Source organism: Oncorhynchus tshawytscha, linkage group LG32, assembly GCF_018296145.1.
Source record: "Oncorhynchus tshawytscha isolate Ot180627B linkage group LG32, Otsh_v2.0, whole genome shotgun sequence".
Classification (NCBI taxonomy): Eukaryota; Metazoa; Chordata; class Actinopteri; order Salmoniformes; family Salmonidae; genus Oncorhynchus; species Oncorhynchus tshawytscha.
The window spans coordinates 3,553,848-3,570,690 of record NC_056460.1 but is presented as its reverse complement, the minus strand read 5'-3'; the positions used below and the strand labels follow the sequence as shown (position 1 = coordinate 3,570,690).

Below are 16,843 nucleotides of genomic sequence, written 5' to 3'. Positions count from 1 at the left end.
AGATGGATGTGTGTTCTAGTGGGTCTGGGCAGGTGTGATGTAGTTAATGGAGATGGAGGTGTGTTTTAGGAGATCTGTGCAGGTGTGATGTAGTTAATGGAGATGGAAGTGTGTTCTAGTGGGTCTGGGCAGCTGTGATGTAGTTAATGGAGCTGTGTTCTAGTGGGTCTGGGCAGGTGTGATGTGGTTAATGGAGATGGAGGTGTGTTTTAGGAGATCTGGGCAGGTGTGATGTAGTTAATGGAGATGATGGGGTGTGTTCTAGTGGGTCTGGGCAGGTGTGATGTAGTTAATGGAGATGGAGTGTGTTCTAGTGGGTCTGGGCAGGTGTGATGTAGTTGATGGAGATGGAGGTGTGTTCTAGTGGGTCTGGGCAGGTGTGATGTCGTTAATGGAGATGATGGGGGGGTGTTCTAGTGTGACTGGGCAGGTGTGATGTCGTTAATGGAGATGGAAGTGTGTTCTAGTGGGTCTGGGCAGGTGTGATGTAGTTAATGGAGATGGAGGTGTGTTCTAGTGGGTCTGGGCAGGTGTGATGTAGTTAATGGAGATGGAAGTGTGTTCTAGTGCGTCTGGGAAGGTGTGATGTAGTTAATGGAGATGGAAGTGTGTTCTAGTGGGACTGGGCAGGTGTGATGTAGTTAATGGAGATGATGGGGGTGTTCTAGTGGGACTGGGCAGGTGTGATGTCGTTAATGGAGATGATGGGGGGTGTGTTCTAGTGGGTCTGGGCAGGTGTGATGTCGTTAATGGAGATGATGGGGGGTGTTCTAGTGTAACTGGGCAGGTGTGATGTCGTTAATGGAGATGGGGGTGTGATCTAGTGGGTCTGGGCAGGTGTGATGTAGTTAATAGAGATGGGGGTGAGTGTTCTAGGGGTCTGGGCAGGTGTGATGTAGTTAATGGAGATGGGAGTGTGTTCTAGTGGTCTGGGCAGGTGTGATGTAGTTAATGGAGATGGGGGGTGTTCAAGTGGGTCTGGGCAGGTGTGATGTAGTTAATGGAGATGATGGGGGGTGTTCTAGTGGGACTGGGCAGGTGTGATGTCGTTAATGGAGATGATGGGGGGGGTGTTCTAGTGGGTCTGGGCAGGTGTGATGTAGTTAATGGAGATGGAAGTGTGTTCCAGTGGGTCTGGGCAGGTGTGATGTAGTTAATGGAGATGGAGGTGTGTTCTAGTGGGTCTGGGCAGGTGTGATGCAGTTAATGGAGATGGAGGTGTGTTCTAGTGGGACTGGGCAGGTGTGATGTAGTTAATGGAGATGGGGGTGTGTTCTAGTGGGACTGGGCAGGTGTGATGCAGTTAATGGAGATGGGGGGTGGTGTTCTAGTGGGACTGGGCAGGTGTGATGTGGTTAATGGAGATGGAGTTGTGTTCTAGTGGGTCTGGGCAGGTGTGATGTAGTTAATGGAGATGTGTTCTAGTGGGTCTGGGCAGGTGTGATGTAGTTAATGGAGATGGGGGTGTGTTCTAGTGGGTCTGGGCAGGTGTGATGTAGTTAATGGAGATGGGGGTGTGTTCTAGTGGGTCTGGGCAGGTGTGATGTAGTTAATGGAGATGTGTTCTAGTGGGTCTGGGCAGGTGTGATGTAGTTAATGGAGATGGAGGTGTGTTCTAGTGGGTCTGGGCAGGTGTGATGTAGTTAATGGAGATGGAGGTGTGTTCTAGTGGGTCTGGGCAGGTGTGATGTAGTTAATGGAGATGGAGGTGTGTTCTAGTGGGTCTGGGCAGGTGTGATGTAGTTAATGGAGATGGAAGTGTGTTCTAGTGGGTCTGGGCAGGTGTGATGTAGTTAATGGAGGTGTGTTCTAGTGGGACTGGGCAGGTGTGATGTAGTTAATGGAGATGGGGTGTTCTAGTGGGACTGGGCAGGTGTGATGTAGTTAATGGAGATGGGGTGTGTTCTAGTGGGTCTGGGCAGGTGTGATGTAGTTAATGGAGATGGAAGTGTGTTCTAGTGGGTCTGGGCAGGTGTGATGTAGTTAATGGAGATGGAAGTGTGTTCTAGTGGGTCTGGGCAGGTGTGATGTAGTTAATGGAGATGGAGTTGTGTTCTAGTGGGTCTGGGCAGGTATTGATGTAGTGGAGATGGAGGTGTGTTCTAGTGGGTCTGGGCAGGTGTGATGTAGTTAATGGAGATGGAAGTGTGTTCTAGTGGGTCTGGGAAGGTGTGATGTAGTTAATGGAGATGGGGTGTGTTCTAGTGGGTCTGGGCAGGTGTGATGTCGTTAATGGAGATGATGGGGGTGTTCTAGTGGGACTGGGCAGGTGTGATGTCGTTAATGGAGATGATGGGGGTGTTCTAGTGGGTCTGGGCAGGTGTGATGTAGTTAATGGAGATGGAAGTGTGTTCTAGTGGGTCTGGGCAGGTGTGATGTAGTTAATGGAGATGGACTGGGCAGGTGTGGTGTGTTCTAGTGGGTCTGGGCAGGTGTGATGTAGTTAATGGAGATGATGGGGGTGTTCTAGTGGACTGGGCAGGTGTGATGTCGTTAATGGAGATGGAAGTGTGTTCTAGTGGGTCTGGGCAGGTGTGATGTAGTTAATGGAGATGGAGGTGTGTTCTAGTGGGTCTGGGCAGGTGTGATGTAGTTAATGGAGATGGAAGTGTGTTCTAGTGGGTCTGGGCAGGTGTGATGTAGTTAATGGAGATGTGTTCTAGTGGGTCTGGGCAGGTGTGATGTCGTTAATGGAGATGATGGGGGGGGTGTTCTAGTGGGACTGGGCAGGTGTGATGTCGTTAATGGAGATGATGGGGGGTGTTCTAGTGGGTCTGGGCAGGTGTGATGCAGTTAATGGAGATGGGGAGGTGTGTTCTAGTGGGACTGGGCAGGTGTGATGTAGTTAATGGAGATGGGGGTGTGATCTAGTGGGTCTGGGCAGGTGTGGTGTAGTTAATGGAGAGATGGGGGTGAGTGTTCTAGGGTCTGGGCAGGTGTGATGTAGTTAATGTAGATGGGAGTGTGTTCTCGTTGGTCTGGGCAGGTGTGATGTAGTTAATGGAGATGTGGGGGTGTTCAAGTGGGTCTGGGCAGGTGTGATGTCGTTAATGGAGATGATGGGGGGTGTTCTAGTGGGACTGGGCAGGTGTGATGTCGTTAATGGAGATGATGGGGGGTGTTCTAGTGGGTCTGGGCAGGTGTGATGTAGTTAATGGAGATGGAAGTGTGTTCCAGTGGGTCTGGGCAGGTGTGATGCAGTTAATGGAGATGGAGGTGTGTTCTAGTGGGACTGGGCAGGTGTGATGTAGTTAATGGAGATGGGGGTGTGTTCTAGTGGGACTGGGCAGGTGTGATGCAGTTAATGGAGATGGGGGGTGGTGTTCTAGTGGGACTGGGCAGGTGTGATGTGGTTAATGGAGATGGAGTTGTGTTCTAGTGGGTTTGGGCAGCTGTGATGTAGTTAATGGAGATGTGTTCTAGTGGGTCTGGGCAGGTGTGATGTAGTTAATGGAGATGGGGGTGTGATCTAGTGGGTCTGGGCAGGTGTGATGTAGTTAATGGAGATGGGGGTGAGTGTTCTAGTGGGTCTGGGCAGGTGTGATGTAGTTAATGGAGATGTGTTCTAGTGGGTCTGGGAAGGTGTGATGTAATTAATGGAGATGGAGGTTTGTTCTATTGGGTCTGGGCAGGTGTGATGTAGTTAATGGAGATGGGGGTGAGTTATAATGGGTCTGGAAGGTGTGATGTAATTAATGGAGATGGAGGTTTGTTCTCGTGGGACTGGGCAGGTGTGATGTAGTTAATGGAGATGGAAGTGTGTTCTAGTGGGTCTGGGCAGGTGTGATGCAGTTAATGGAGATGGAGGTGTGTTCTAGTGGGACTGGGCAGGTGTGATGTAGTTAATGGAGATGGAGGGGTGTTCTAGTGGGACTGGGCAGGTGTGATGTAGTTAATGGAGATGGAAGTGTGTTCTAGTGGGTCTGGGAAGGTGTGATGTAGTTAATGGAGATGGAAGTGTGTTCTAGTGGGTCTGGGAAGGTGTGATGTAGTTAATGGAGATGGAAGTGTGTTCTAGTGGGTCTGGGCAGGTGTGATGTAGTTAATGGAGATGGAGTTGTGTTCTAGTGGGTCTGGGCAGGTATTATGTAGTTGATGGAGGTGTGTTCTAGTGGGACTGGGCAGGTGTGATGTAGTTAATGGAGATGTGTTCTAGTGGGTCTGGGAAGGTGTGATGTAGTTAATGGAGATGGAGGTTTGTTCTATTGGGTCTGGGCAGGTGTGATGTCGTTAATGGAGATGATGGGGGGGGTGTTCTAGTGGGACTGGGCAGGTGTGATGTCGTTAATGGAGATGATGGGGGGGTGTTCTAGTGGGTCTGGGCAGGTGTGATGTAGTTAATGGAGATGGAAGTGTGTTCCAGTGGGTCTGGGCAGGTGTGATGTAGTTAATGGAGATGGAGTTGTGTTCTAGTGGGTCTGGGCAGCTGTGATGTAGTTAATGGAGATGTGTTCTAGTGGGTCTGGGCAGGTGTGATGTAGTTAATGGAGATGGGGTGTGATCTAGTGGGTCTGGGCAGGTGTGGTGTAGTTAATGGAGATGGGGGTGAGTGTTCTAGGGGGTCTGGGCAGGTGTGACGTAGTTAATGGAGATGGAGGTGTGTTCTAGTGGGTCTGGGCAGGTGTGATGTAGTTAATGGAGATGGAAGTGTGTTCTAGTGGGTCTGGGCAGGTGTGATGTAGTTAATGGAGATGGAGTTGTGTTCTAGTGGGTCTGGGCAGGTATTATGTAGTTGATGGAGGTGTGTTCTAGTGGGTCTGGGAAGGTGTGATGTAATTAATGGAGATGGAGGTTTGTTCTATTGGGTCTGGGCAGGTGTGATGCAGGTGTGATGTAGTTAATGGAGATGGGGGTGTGGTCTAGTGGGTCTGGGCAGGTGTGATGCAGGTGTGATGTAGTTAATGGAGATGGGGGTGTGGTCTAGTGGGTCTGGGCAGGTGTGATGTAGTTAATGGAGATGCGGGTGAGTTCTACTGGGTCTGGGCAGGTGTGATTAAGTTAATGGAGATGGAGGTGTGTTCTAGTGGGTCTGGGCAGGTGTGATGCAGTTCATGGAGATGGGGGGGTTTAGTGTTTAGTGGAGTCTGGGCAGGTTTGATGTAGTTCGTGGAGATGGAGATGGGGCAGGTTTGATGTGTTCATGGAGATGGGGCTGTGTTCTAGGGGATCTGGGCAGGTGTGATGTAGTTCGTGGAGATGGAGGTGTGTTCTAGTGGGTCTGGGCAGGAGTTTGTGACTCTGTTTTTAAGACAGTACTTACTAGTGTTAATCAGGGTCCGTTCATCATTAGAACCATTGGATGCCTTAAGATGCCTGTCGGAAACCGGGCCCAGATATCCAGTTTCCTCCTTCTTCCTCCTTTTTCACTCAAAACTGCATCCTCCTCTTCTTTCACTGAAACGTCTTTCTCTTCTTTCACTGTAACAACCTCACCCTCTACTTGTTTCACTGAGACTTCCTCTACTTTAACAGGAGGAGAGTAGCTTAGTGTACTCATTTCTGGGGTGTTAGCTAGCTAGCATTAGCGACTAGCCTAGTTCTAAGCTAATTTAGGAAACCAGCTAGCTGACAAACAACGTAAATATATCATTATATGGGCCAACAAGTACATACGACAGAAGAGTGTTTAATACACAGCGACTAATATACACCAAAACAGTGTAAATAGCGTGAATGTAGCTATGTTTGCTAGAAAGCTACCGAGGTGTCTGACTAGCTGTTGTTGTTGAAGGAGCGTCCCGTCCACTAGATTATACGTCACACTGGCAGCATCGCCAGAACCTAAAAGACGCATATCGCCGTCTGCTGACTGGAGTGTGCAAGGCAGTTGAGGAACCAAAAGGTTATTTTTCATTTATTTCATAAATGTTGAATATTATATTAAGTCGTTCAAAGAGAAGCATGTGTTGATTGTTTTATTTTCTCACTCATTAAAAACGAATCAAACTTTACACACCACTACATATTTGCATTGAACCATACTTCTAACATGGATCAGTTTGACCCCAGAGGCATAACTTTTATCATAGACAAAATGTGGTTTATTCAATTCTTCCAATTTTTCATGACTTTGTCAATCAACTTGTTGTTAATAAATCTAAATCATGGTTTAATGTTTCTGTATCAAAATGGACTTTTAACTTATTCAAACCCTTCATGAGTCATTTTGATCTCAGCCAAAAGCACCTTTGATAAATAGGACGTTTATTTCAAAATCTAAAATCCTAAATCTAATCCCATTTTATTGGTCACATACACGTGTTTAGCAGATGTTATTGCGGGTGTAGTGAAATGCTTGTGTTTCTTGCTCCGACAGTGCTGTAATATCTAACAAGTGATATAACAAGTTCATTAGAACGTGCGTTGAAGATGTCGTTCCCATAGCAACGATTAAAACATTCCCTAACCAGAAACCGTGGATTGATGGCAGCATTCGTGTGAAACTGAAGGCGCGAACCACTGCTTTTAATCAGGGCAAGGTGTCTGGTGACATGACTGAATACAAACAGTGCAGCTATTCCCTCCGCAAGGCTATCAAACAAGCTAAGCGCCAGTACAGAGACAAAGTAGAATCTCAATTCAACGGCTCAGACTCAAGAGGCATGTGGCAGGGTCTACAATCAATCACGGACTACAGGAAGAAACCCAGCCCAGTCACGGACCAGGATGTCTTGCTCCCAGGCAGACTAAATAACTTTTTTGCCCGCTTTGAGGACAATACAGTGCCACTGACACGGCCTGCAACGAAAACATGCAGTCTCTCCTTCACTGCAGCCGAAGTGAGGAAGACATTTAAACGTGTTAACCCTCGCAAGGCTGCAGGCCCAGACGGCATCCCCAGCCGCGCCCTCAGAGCATGCGCAGACCAGCTGGCCGGTGTGTTTACGGACATATTCAATCAATCCCTATACCAGTCTGCTGTTCCCACATGCTTTAAGAGGGCCACCATTGTTCCTGTTCCCAAGAAAGCTAAGGTAACTGAGCTAAACGACTACCGCCCGTAGCACTCACATCAGTCATCATGAAGTGCTTTGAGAGACTAGTCAAGGACCATATCACCTCCACCCTACCTGACACCCTAGACCCACTCCAATTTGCTTACCGCCCAAATAGGTCCACAGACGATGCAATCTCAACCACACTGCCCTAACCCATCTGGACAAGAGGAATACCTATGTGAGAATGCTGTTCATCGACTACAGCTCGGCATTCAACACCATAGTACCCTCCAAGCTCGTCATCAAGCTCGAGACCCTGGGTCTCGACCCCGCCCTGTGCAACTGGGTACTGGACTTCCTGACGGGCCGCCCCCAGGTGGTGAGGGTAGGCAACAACATCTCCTCCCCGCTGATCCTCAACACTGGGGCCCCACAAGGGTGCGTTCTGAGCCCTCTCCTGTACTCCCTGTTCACCCACGACTGCGTGGCCACGCACGCCTCCAACTCAATCATCAAGTTTGCGGACGACACAACAGTGGTAGGCTTGATTACCAACAACGACGAGACGGCCTACAGGGAGGAGGTGAGGGCCCTCGGAGTGTGGTGTCAGGAAAATAACCTCACACTCAACGTCAACAAAACTAAGGAGATGATTGTGGACTTCAGGAAACAGCAGAGGGAACACCCCCATCCACATCGATGGAACAGTAGTGGAGAGGGTAGCAGGTTTTAAGTTCCTCGGCATACACATCACAGACAAACTGAATTGGTCCACTCACACAGACAGCATCGTGAGGAAGGCGCAGCAGCGCCTCTTCAACCTCAGGAGGCTGAAGAAATTCGGCTTGTCACCAAAAGCACTCACAAACTTCTACAGATGCACAATCGAGAGCATCCTGGCGGGCTGTATCACCGCCTGGTATGGCAACTGCACCGCCCTCAACCGTAAGGCTCTCCAGAGGGTAGTGAGGTCTGCACAACGCATCACCGGGGGCAAACTACCTGCCCTCCAGGACACCTACACCACCCGATGCTACAGAAATGGCCATAAAGATCATCAAGGACATCAACCACCCGAGCCACTGCCTGTTCACCCCGCTGTCATCCAGAAGGCGAGGTCAGTACAGGTGCATCAAAGCTGGGACCGAGAGACTGAAAAACAGTTTCTATCTCAAGGCCATCAGACTGTTAAACAGCCACCACTAACATTGAGTGGCTACTGCCAACACACTGTCAATGGCACTGACTCTACTCCAGCCACTTTAATAATGGGAATTGATGGGAAATGATGTAAATATATCACTAGCCACTTTAAACAATGCTACCTTATATAATGTTACTTACCCTACATTATTCATCTCATATGCATACGTATATACTGTACTCTATATCATCGACTGCATCCTTATGTAATACATGTATCACTAGCCACTTTAACTATGCCACTTGGTTTACATACTCATCTCATATGTATATACTGTACTCGATATCATCTACTGTATCTTGCCTATGCTGCTCTGTACCATCACTCATTCATATATCCTTATGTTCATATTCTTTATCCCCTTACACTGTGTATAAGACAGTAGTTTTTTGGAATTGTTAGTTAGATTACTTGTTCGATATTACTGCATTGTCGGAACTAGAAGCACAAGCATTTCGCTACACTCGCATTAACATCTGCTAACCATGTGTATGTGACAAATAAAATTTGATTTGATTTGATTCTACCAATTTCACAACATATACCCAATTCACACAAATCTAAGTATTTGAATCTAGGTTTCTCTGTAGACATGATCCATCCCACCAGATGGTGGAGGGGCACCTGCATCAGTGGTTTTGACCAGATAGACACCTGCAGACTTTTCTATACCACGTACCACAGCAGCAGTGCAAATTGTCTACCGATTTTGGTGTAATTACTCACCCATTTTTTTCAGTAAGAAAGTTAATTTCCCCTCAGGCACATGTTACGCCCCTGAAAACAGGGGAGAAATAATCACGAGAGTGATACGGTGTTGTATTCTCAATTCAACGTTTAGTTCAATCATTTCACAAAAGTAACACATTACAAAACAACAGAAAAACCATTATACAAATAACACAGCAAAATATCTTATTAACAACGTACATGTTCATTCACAATCGACATAAAATGGCAGCTACTCTCAGTACGATGCTATTCTTCACTTCAACCGAGCAGGGCTAATATTACTCTCTTCAAACTTAACTCTAACTTCCTCAAGACGTTACTAAGACACACCTTAAACACTCTTGACATGTTAGTGAGTTATAACATTTAAATTACTATTTTTATCATCAATAAAGTACCTGAAAACAGGGGAGATAATCACGAGAGTGATACGGTGTTGTATTCTCAATTCAACGTTTAGTTCAATGAGAAAAGACTGCGATTTTCCCCTTGAATATGGGTGGAGACCAGAGCAATCGATCTCCGGCTCATAGATTAAGAGCATTTCGTAGATGACAGATGAACACTTTTAGGCACCACAACATAAAGTAATCAATATAACGTTTACACATTACTCTCACAATTCGTACCCTTTGACAGATTTTAACTTTAACACAATTATATGAATGTTATCAATATCTATCAACTAATACTGAATGCATCTTTTTAACCTTAGATGTTTTAAGATCCTCACATACTATGAACTTACTAATACTTTTTAATGTATAACAGGCTATGAATATTTCCTTTAACCTGTCACACACACACATTTGTTCTTTGTTATTATGAAGGTCATTTGTGTAGAATGTACTTTTCCCCACTCATTCACCCCACCTCTTTACATTGCTTATTTATATTCAGTGGCCTGGCTGCATCCAGACTGTCAAAGGAACCTAATGTAGCTTGGAGTGATCAGATGATAGAAGTCACATTTAGGTGCCAGGTGTAACTGAAACCATAGATACTCCATATACATTAGTTTGTGTTTTATATAATATGACTAACTGTGTTGCAGGGGCAACAAGAAATGGAACGGGAAGGCCACAGAACATGACATAAGCAGAGATGTAGAGCCGGGGGTGGTGTCTACCACTCCACCACGCCTTCAGCAGGCTTGAAAAGTGGGAATGATCTGTTTCATCTTCAACAAATACACTTGGTTGGTTGAAAACTGATACGAAACTTACATACCATTCACTATTTTGACAGTGGAAGATAAACTGAATTCATACTGTTTTTCATAATAAGGCCAACCAAGATATGCGTTGCTTGTGCACATTTGTTCATTGGTTCAGCAAGAGTCTGTTGATTTTTCAGTCACTGGGATAGTTTTGCAACATGTTCAAGTCAAGTTTGATTTATATAGTACATTTCAGACATGGATGCAACTCAAAGGCTTCACTGGATTTTTTATTTTATTTTTTTAAACAGAAATATTTACCACAACAAACAGTATAATAACTGAAAGACTAATGAGCATTCTAAGAAAATGACATCGATTAAGAATTGGATGCAATATCCAACCCAAAATATAAGCATGTTTTACTCAATGTTACAGTCCCCATCAAGAAAACCAAATGTCACTTAACTAGAAGGTGGAACTAACAAAGAGTCACTGACAACAACCACAAATAAACAGGTGGGGTTTTAGGAGGGGTTCTGAAAGTTGACTAGTAACAACAACTGGGACCTAAAAGACATCCACCATGAGACCCACTAAATCTGCCCAAGAAGAGGGAAACAAAAGGAAAAACCCACACCAAACTAAAAGAGGAAGCAAACCAAAAAGGTGGAGACTCTTCACATCTATCAAGACAACTGGAGCACTGGGCCAGACGCTCTTAAATAGAACCTGGACCAGCTCAGGTGAAACACCTTCCCACTAACGAGATGGACAAGCCAGCACAGGTGTAACACATACTGACTAACGAGTGCATCCTATGTGCTAACGAGCTATACGTGCTAAAGTCCAACCTCAAAACAAAAGACAACAAATATATCCAATATTTTTCTTGGAAAAGTTTGCTCACCACCAACAGAAAATAACTTCCATTTCACATTATAATCTACTACAATGCTTCACCTTCTACAATATAAACATGGTGTCTACTGGCTGTCAAAGATTAACAAGAAAAAACACATTTCTAAATAATAATATATAATAGTATTATTTTTTAAATCCTTTTTCTTACTATAGAATCCTAAAACTCACTCGCTTCTAGAACTCTCTTCTTCCTAAAACTCACCAGCTTCTAGAACACTCGTCCCCTTGGAACGAGCCCAAACAAAACTCATCTCCAATACGGAAAAACATGCAGTCAAAATAAATTGTGGTAGCCATGGTAACGCACTGGCTCAACGCAAAACACTAATCTTTTTGACTGCCCACCCTTGATACAATCAGCAACCAAGTTGTCCTCACACGGACATGTCTGATTTCAAGAAGAAACTCCTGCAATATCCTTAGTAACTAATATCAATTGAACAAGGGGCAAACATTTAGGCTTCTACATTCTGACATTCATTAAAATACTGCTCCCACAAAGTTAAAACATTCTATATTGTGACATCATTAGAATACGGCTACTACAATGTTAAAACATTCTACATTGTGACATCATTAAAATACTGCTACTACAATGTTAAAACATTCTACAATGTGACATTAAAATACTGCTACTACAATGTTAAAACATTCTACAATGTGACATCATTAGAATACTGTTACTACAATGTTAAAACATTCTATATTCTGACATCATTAGAATACTGCTACTACAATGTTAAAACATTCTACATTGTGACATTTCATTGATATCATGAAACAACTCCTTCATGTATTTTCTGATGTTTAGTCAGAGATCTTTTATCAGAGTATCTCTTCCCACATTGATTACAGCAAGGATTCTCTCCTGTGTGTGTTCTCTGGTGTATAGTTAGATAGCTAGATCTAGTAAAACTCTTCCCACATTGATCACACCTAAAAGGTTTTTCTCCTGTGTGTGTTCTCTGGTGCAAAGTCAGCTGGCTAGATGTAGTAAAACTCTTCCCACATTGATCACAGCTACAAGGTTTCTCTCCTGTGTGTGTTCTCTGGTGTACTATCAGGTTGTATGGCCGAGTAAAACTCTTCCCACATTGATCACATTTACAAGATTTCTCTCCTGTGTGTGTCCTCTGGTGCAAAGTCAGCTGGCTAGATGTAGTAAAACTCTTCCCACATTGATCACAGCTATAAGGATTATCTCCTGTGTGTGTTCTCTGGTGTACTATCAGGCTGTCTGGCCAAGTAAAACTCTTCCCACATTGATTACAGCTATATGGTTTCTCTCCTGTGTGTGTTCTCTGGTGTATAGTTACATAGCTAGATGTAGAAAAACTCTTCCCACATTGATTACAGCTGTAAGGTTTCTCTCCAGTGTGTATTCTCTGGTGTGATTTCAGGGTTTGTTGCCGAATAAAACTCTTCCCACAGTGATCACAGCCAAAAGGTTTCTCTCCTGTGTGTGTTCTCTGGTGTATAGTTAGATAGCGAGATGTAGAAAAACTCTTCCCACATTGACTACAGCTATATGGTTTCACTCCAGTGTGAATTCTTTGATGTATTTTAAGTTTTACTGAAGAGTTGAATCTCTTCCCACAGTCAGAGCAGCAGTGAGATTTCTTCCCTGTGGATCTCTGCAGGTGTTTCTTGAGGTTTTCTGATCTGGAGAGACTCTTCTCTGCCTCGTCAGCATCATGATGTTGTTGAGGCTCCCCAGAGGATCCACGATAGTCACGTCTCTCTACTGTGTGAACGACAAAGTCCACTGTTAATTCGAGGTAAAAGGTGATGCCCGGAGCAAACAATTGACGTCTGTTAAATTATTTGACAATTAAGACAATCAAGATAGCAATAAGTCATATTTTGTCTGGTTTTCACATTAGTGTTAACTAGAAATAAATTATTAAAATTGTTGAAATCCCAAGCAGTGTGCCAGACAACTTTTGGTCTCCAATATAGGCCCCTTTCTGTGTTTGGAAAAAAAAATTGCAGCACGAGGGCAATGCGCACACAATTTGATTGCAGAAACTCCTCCCCACTATAGAGGAAACCGCTAGTTATGGATGTAGTATAACGGTGTGGAGCAAAAATGGTGAGCGAAGATTTTAGTTTTTCACAATGTATTCTGAATATTACAGCGCACTATTAGCGCAAGATCAGGAGTGCTAGTCAAGGAAACGTACATTATGCTCTGTGTTTATTCACTAATTCACCTCCGTGGGGGAAAACTCAGGAGAGTTCTCATAGGCTGACAGCAAAAATCACCTCCATTTACAGGTTGAATACGAGTGAATTTAACACTACTATTGGATTATAATTGTAAGGCTTGTTTGACTGTCCTGCGTGTTATTGTTAACATAACATAACATTAACATTGACCTACTGTAGGACCCATAACTTCACCTAAAACTCCCCCTGACAGCATCAACCATCTTATCAAATCCATTAACGCCAAGAAAATGGAATTCACTGCCCTTGGCAATCAACCGTTCTCTGTCGTGGATGATGTGGGCTTTCGCCGACTGGTCGAGCACCGGTACACACTACCAAGTAGGCGCTATTTGACAAATGTTTCCCTACCGGAGTTACAGTCTTGTTGAAACTCACATCCATGAGCTACTGCTGTTAGCTGCAGGCGTCACCGCTATTAGCTACGGGCGTCACTGCTGTTAGCTATGGGTGTCACCACTATTAGCTACGGGCGTCACTGCTGTTAGCTATGGGTGTCACCACTATTAGCTACGGGCGTCACTGCTGTTAGCTATGGGTGTCACCACTATTAGCTACGGGCGTCACTGCTGTTAGCTATGGGTGTCACCACTATTAGCTACGGGCGTCACTGCTGTTAGCTATGGGTGTCACCACTATTAGCTACGGGCGTCACTGCTGTTAGCTATGGGTGTCACCACTATTAGCTACGGGCGTCACTGCTGTTAGCTATGGGTGTCACCACTATTAGCTACGGGCGTCACTGCTATTAGCTATGGGTGTCACCACTATTAGCTACGGGCGTCACTGCTATAAGCTTCACGACTGACATTTGGACCAGTGATGTCAGCCCAATGAGCATTATCAGTCTGACATCACAGTGGGTCCACCAGGATTTCCTACTGAGGAAAGCTGTATTGCTCTCATACCGCTGCTGCCATTTCAATGGCATTTGAGAACATGTTTGTAACTTGAACATTTATTAATTTGGGCATGGTCGCTAACCCGAACCCGGATTAACTTTCATTGTTTAGGTCGCATTTTTAGCCATATTACTCATTGCTATAGCCAGGGCATTTTGATTAGGAAACTATGAGAACCACACAAAGTCCATGGGGTGATCACGCTCTACCACTAAGGGTCAGTTTAGTTGGCTCAACAAAAAACATTCTTGTGTTCCAATTGTTTGTTTTAGTAGCATGAATTGTTCCTGTTCAAACCGTGGTGAAAAGCAGAATAATTGAAGGAATGAATCCGAGCCTGACGCTCATCAACTGTGGAAGGCGGGACTTCTAGCCAGGAGCGGATTTCATTGGCCTTTTCAGGTGTGATTTTAGATCCTTCAACCAAAGTTGAATATCGCGACTCCTCATAGCATGCATGTTGTACCAAAGTTGACTGAACATTAAGGGAACTACACTGCCATAAATACAAAGAAAGTCATGTAGTGTTTTATTTAAAAAACATATATATACAAATCCGGCAAGGCACCAACTTTGAGAAGGGTTTAAAACAAAGGTTTCAAACAATTCATAAATGTTATGGAATGTAGGTATGTTTCGCCTTTAATGTAATGGCATTAAAAATAAATTGAAAAAAGGCGAATAGCTGTGTTTGAATACCCATACTAACATACTGTATACGACATACTCAATTAGTATATACTACATATTATTAGTTCATTGTAGTATACTGTAACTACATACTTAATGAGTATATACTACATACTATTAGTTCATTGTAGTATACTGTAACTACATACTTAATGAGTATATACTACATACTATTAGTTCATTGTAGTATACCAAAACATAAGCTCGTATAGCGCCATTGTTTGTAAACAAGCACTGTATAGGCTCGAAATCTTGTTTAAAACTATAATTTTGACCTTATGGATGGCCTGTCAAGCCAACACCTTATAACTGTTACGTCTGAACTTCTTGACGAGGGCTCTAGGTTTTGGGTTACGGATGCTACAATAGCTTTCTCTATGAATGTGAAAGTGGTTACATTTCTCCAGCCCCCATCCCTCAGCTGTTTACCAAACCAAGTCTCAGGGCAGCCATTTTGTTGCTGTATAAATCCTAGGTTGCCCCTTTAAAAAAGCCACACAATCAATCAACCAATCTGCAGTTCAAACAATAACAAAGCTGTCATTCCACCACTGTTTTGGTAATAAGATGATGCGTCTGGAGAAATGTAACTAGTCTCAAATTCAGACAGACCTACGGATGCAAGGACTGACCATCCATGATATCAGCATTATAGTTTTAACCATGTTGAGGCTATACAGTGTTGGTTTACATTGTTTCTAAACATTGGAGTAAAAAAAAAACTTATTTTGGGTTCTGATGTGGTACGACAGTTGAACGAAGCTCATGAGGCATGCGTTATATTCTTCAAGAATCAATGACTATAAATAAACACACTGTAAATAAACACAATTGCATAGTTCCCCTTTAACAACACACATCAGTTCAACAACTGCAGAGTTTATGCCTGTTTTTAAGACAGTACTTACTGGTGTTAATCAGGAAGCGTCCATCGCTAGAACTATTGGATGCCTTAACATGCCTTTGGGAAACCGAGCCCAGATATTCAGTTTCCTCCTCTTCATCCCCCTCTTCTTCCAATGTGACAGTCATCTCCCCCTTCTCCTCTTTCACTCCAAGAACTGCATCCTCCTCTTCTTTTACAGTAACATCCTCCTCCTCTTTCACTCTGAACGCATCTTCCTCTTCTTTCACTGAAACGTATTTATCTTCTTCTTTCACTGTAACACCCTCACCCTCTACTTGTTTTTGTATTGTGACATCGTCCTCTTCCTCTTTCACGACAACGTTTAGCCACAGACCCTCTTTCTCCGTCAAGCAGACCTCATCGTCTTCAGGAGGAGAGTAGCTTAGTGAGCTCATGGTCAGGGATGTTAGCTAGGCTAATGCTAACTTAACCAGCCCGCTAGCTGAATAATAACTACAACACCGTAAATATGAAATTAAATCGGATAACTAACTAGACGACAGAAGTGGGTTTTAAACACAGTGGCTTATATACAATAAAGCGTCGAACGAGCTTTATTGGTTCGTCTATTTTGTCTAGCAAGCTACGGAGGTGGCTGACTAACTGTTGCTGCAGTTGAAAGAAGCGTTCCGTCCACTAGATTATACGTCACACTAACAGCAAGCATTGCCTTAAATTCCCAGACCGCCATCTGCTGACTGGAGTGGGTAACGCAGTTGAGTAAAACGTATATTTTATTTTCAGACAAGTTAAAGTGTAGGAAGCATGAGTTTTACTCACCAGTGTAACAACAGCATTGCCTTAAAGTCCCACATGATGTATTGTTACACCATGTAGGAGCAGTATAGACCTAGTCTGTTCATTATATACATCTACGTGATGTATTGTTACACCATGTAGGAGCAGTATAGACCTAGTCTGTTCATTATATACATCTACGTGATGTATTGTTACACCATGTAGGAGCAGTATAGACCTAGTCTGTTCATTATATACATCTACGTGATGTATTGTTACACCATGTAGGAGCAGTATAGACCTAGTCTGTTCATTATATACATCTACATAATGTATTGTTACACCATGTAGGAGCAGTATAGACCTAGTCTGTTCATTATATACATCTACGTGATGTATTGTTACACCATGTAGGAGCAG

The 16,843-nt window shown here is 43.9% G+C and overlaps 1 protein-coding gene across 1 annotated transcript; it reads right to left on the bottom strand.

The window, feature by feature from the left end:
* Positions 1-10,729: 10,729 nt before the first annotated feature.
* LOC121841588 (zinc finger protein 664-like) lies at positions 10,730-16,527 on the bottom strand. Its single transcript, XM_042310835.1, has 2 exons — positions 15,687-16,527; positions 10,730-12,701 (listed from the first exon to the last, which is right to left on the bottom strand). Exons 1-2 carry the CDS (start codon positions 16,078-16,080, stop codon positions 11,731-11,733), a joined length of 1,365 nt encoding a protein of 454 aa, XP_042166769.1. The 5' UTR covers positions 16,081-16,527; the 3' UTR covers positions 10,730-11,730.
* Between the last annotated feature and the right edge of the window lie 316 nt (positions 16,528-16,843).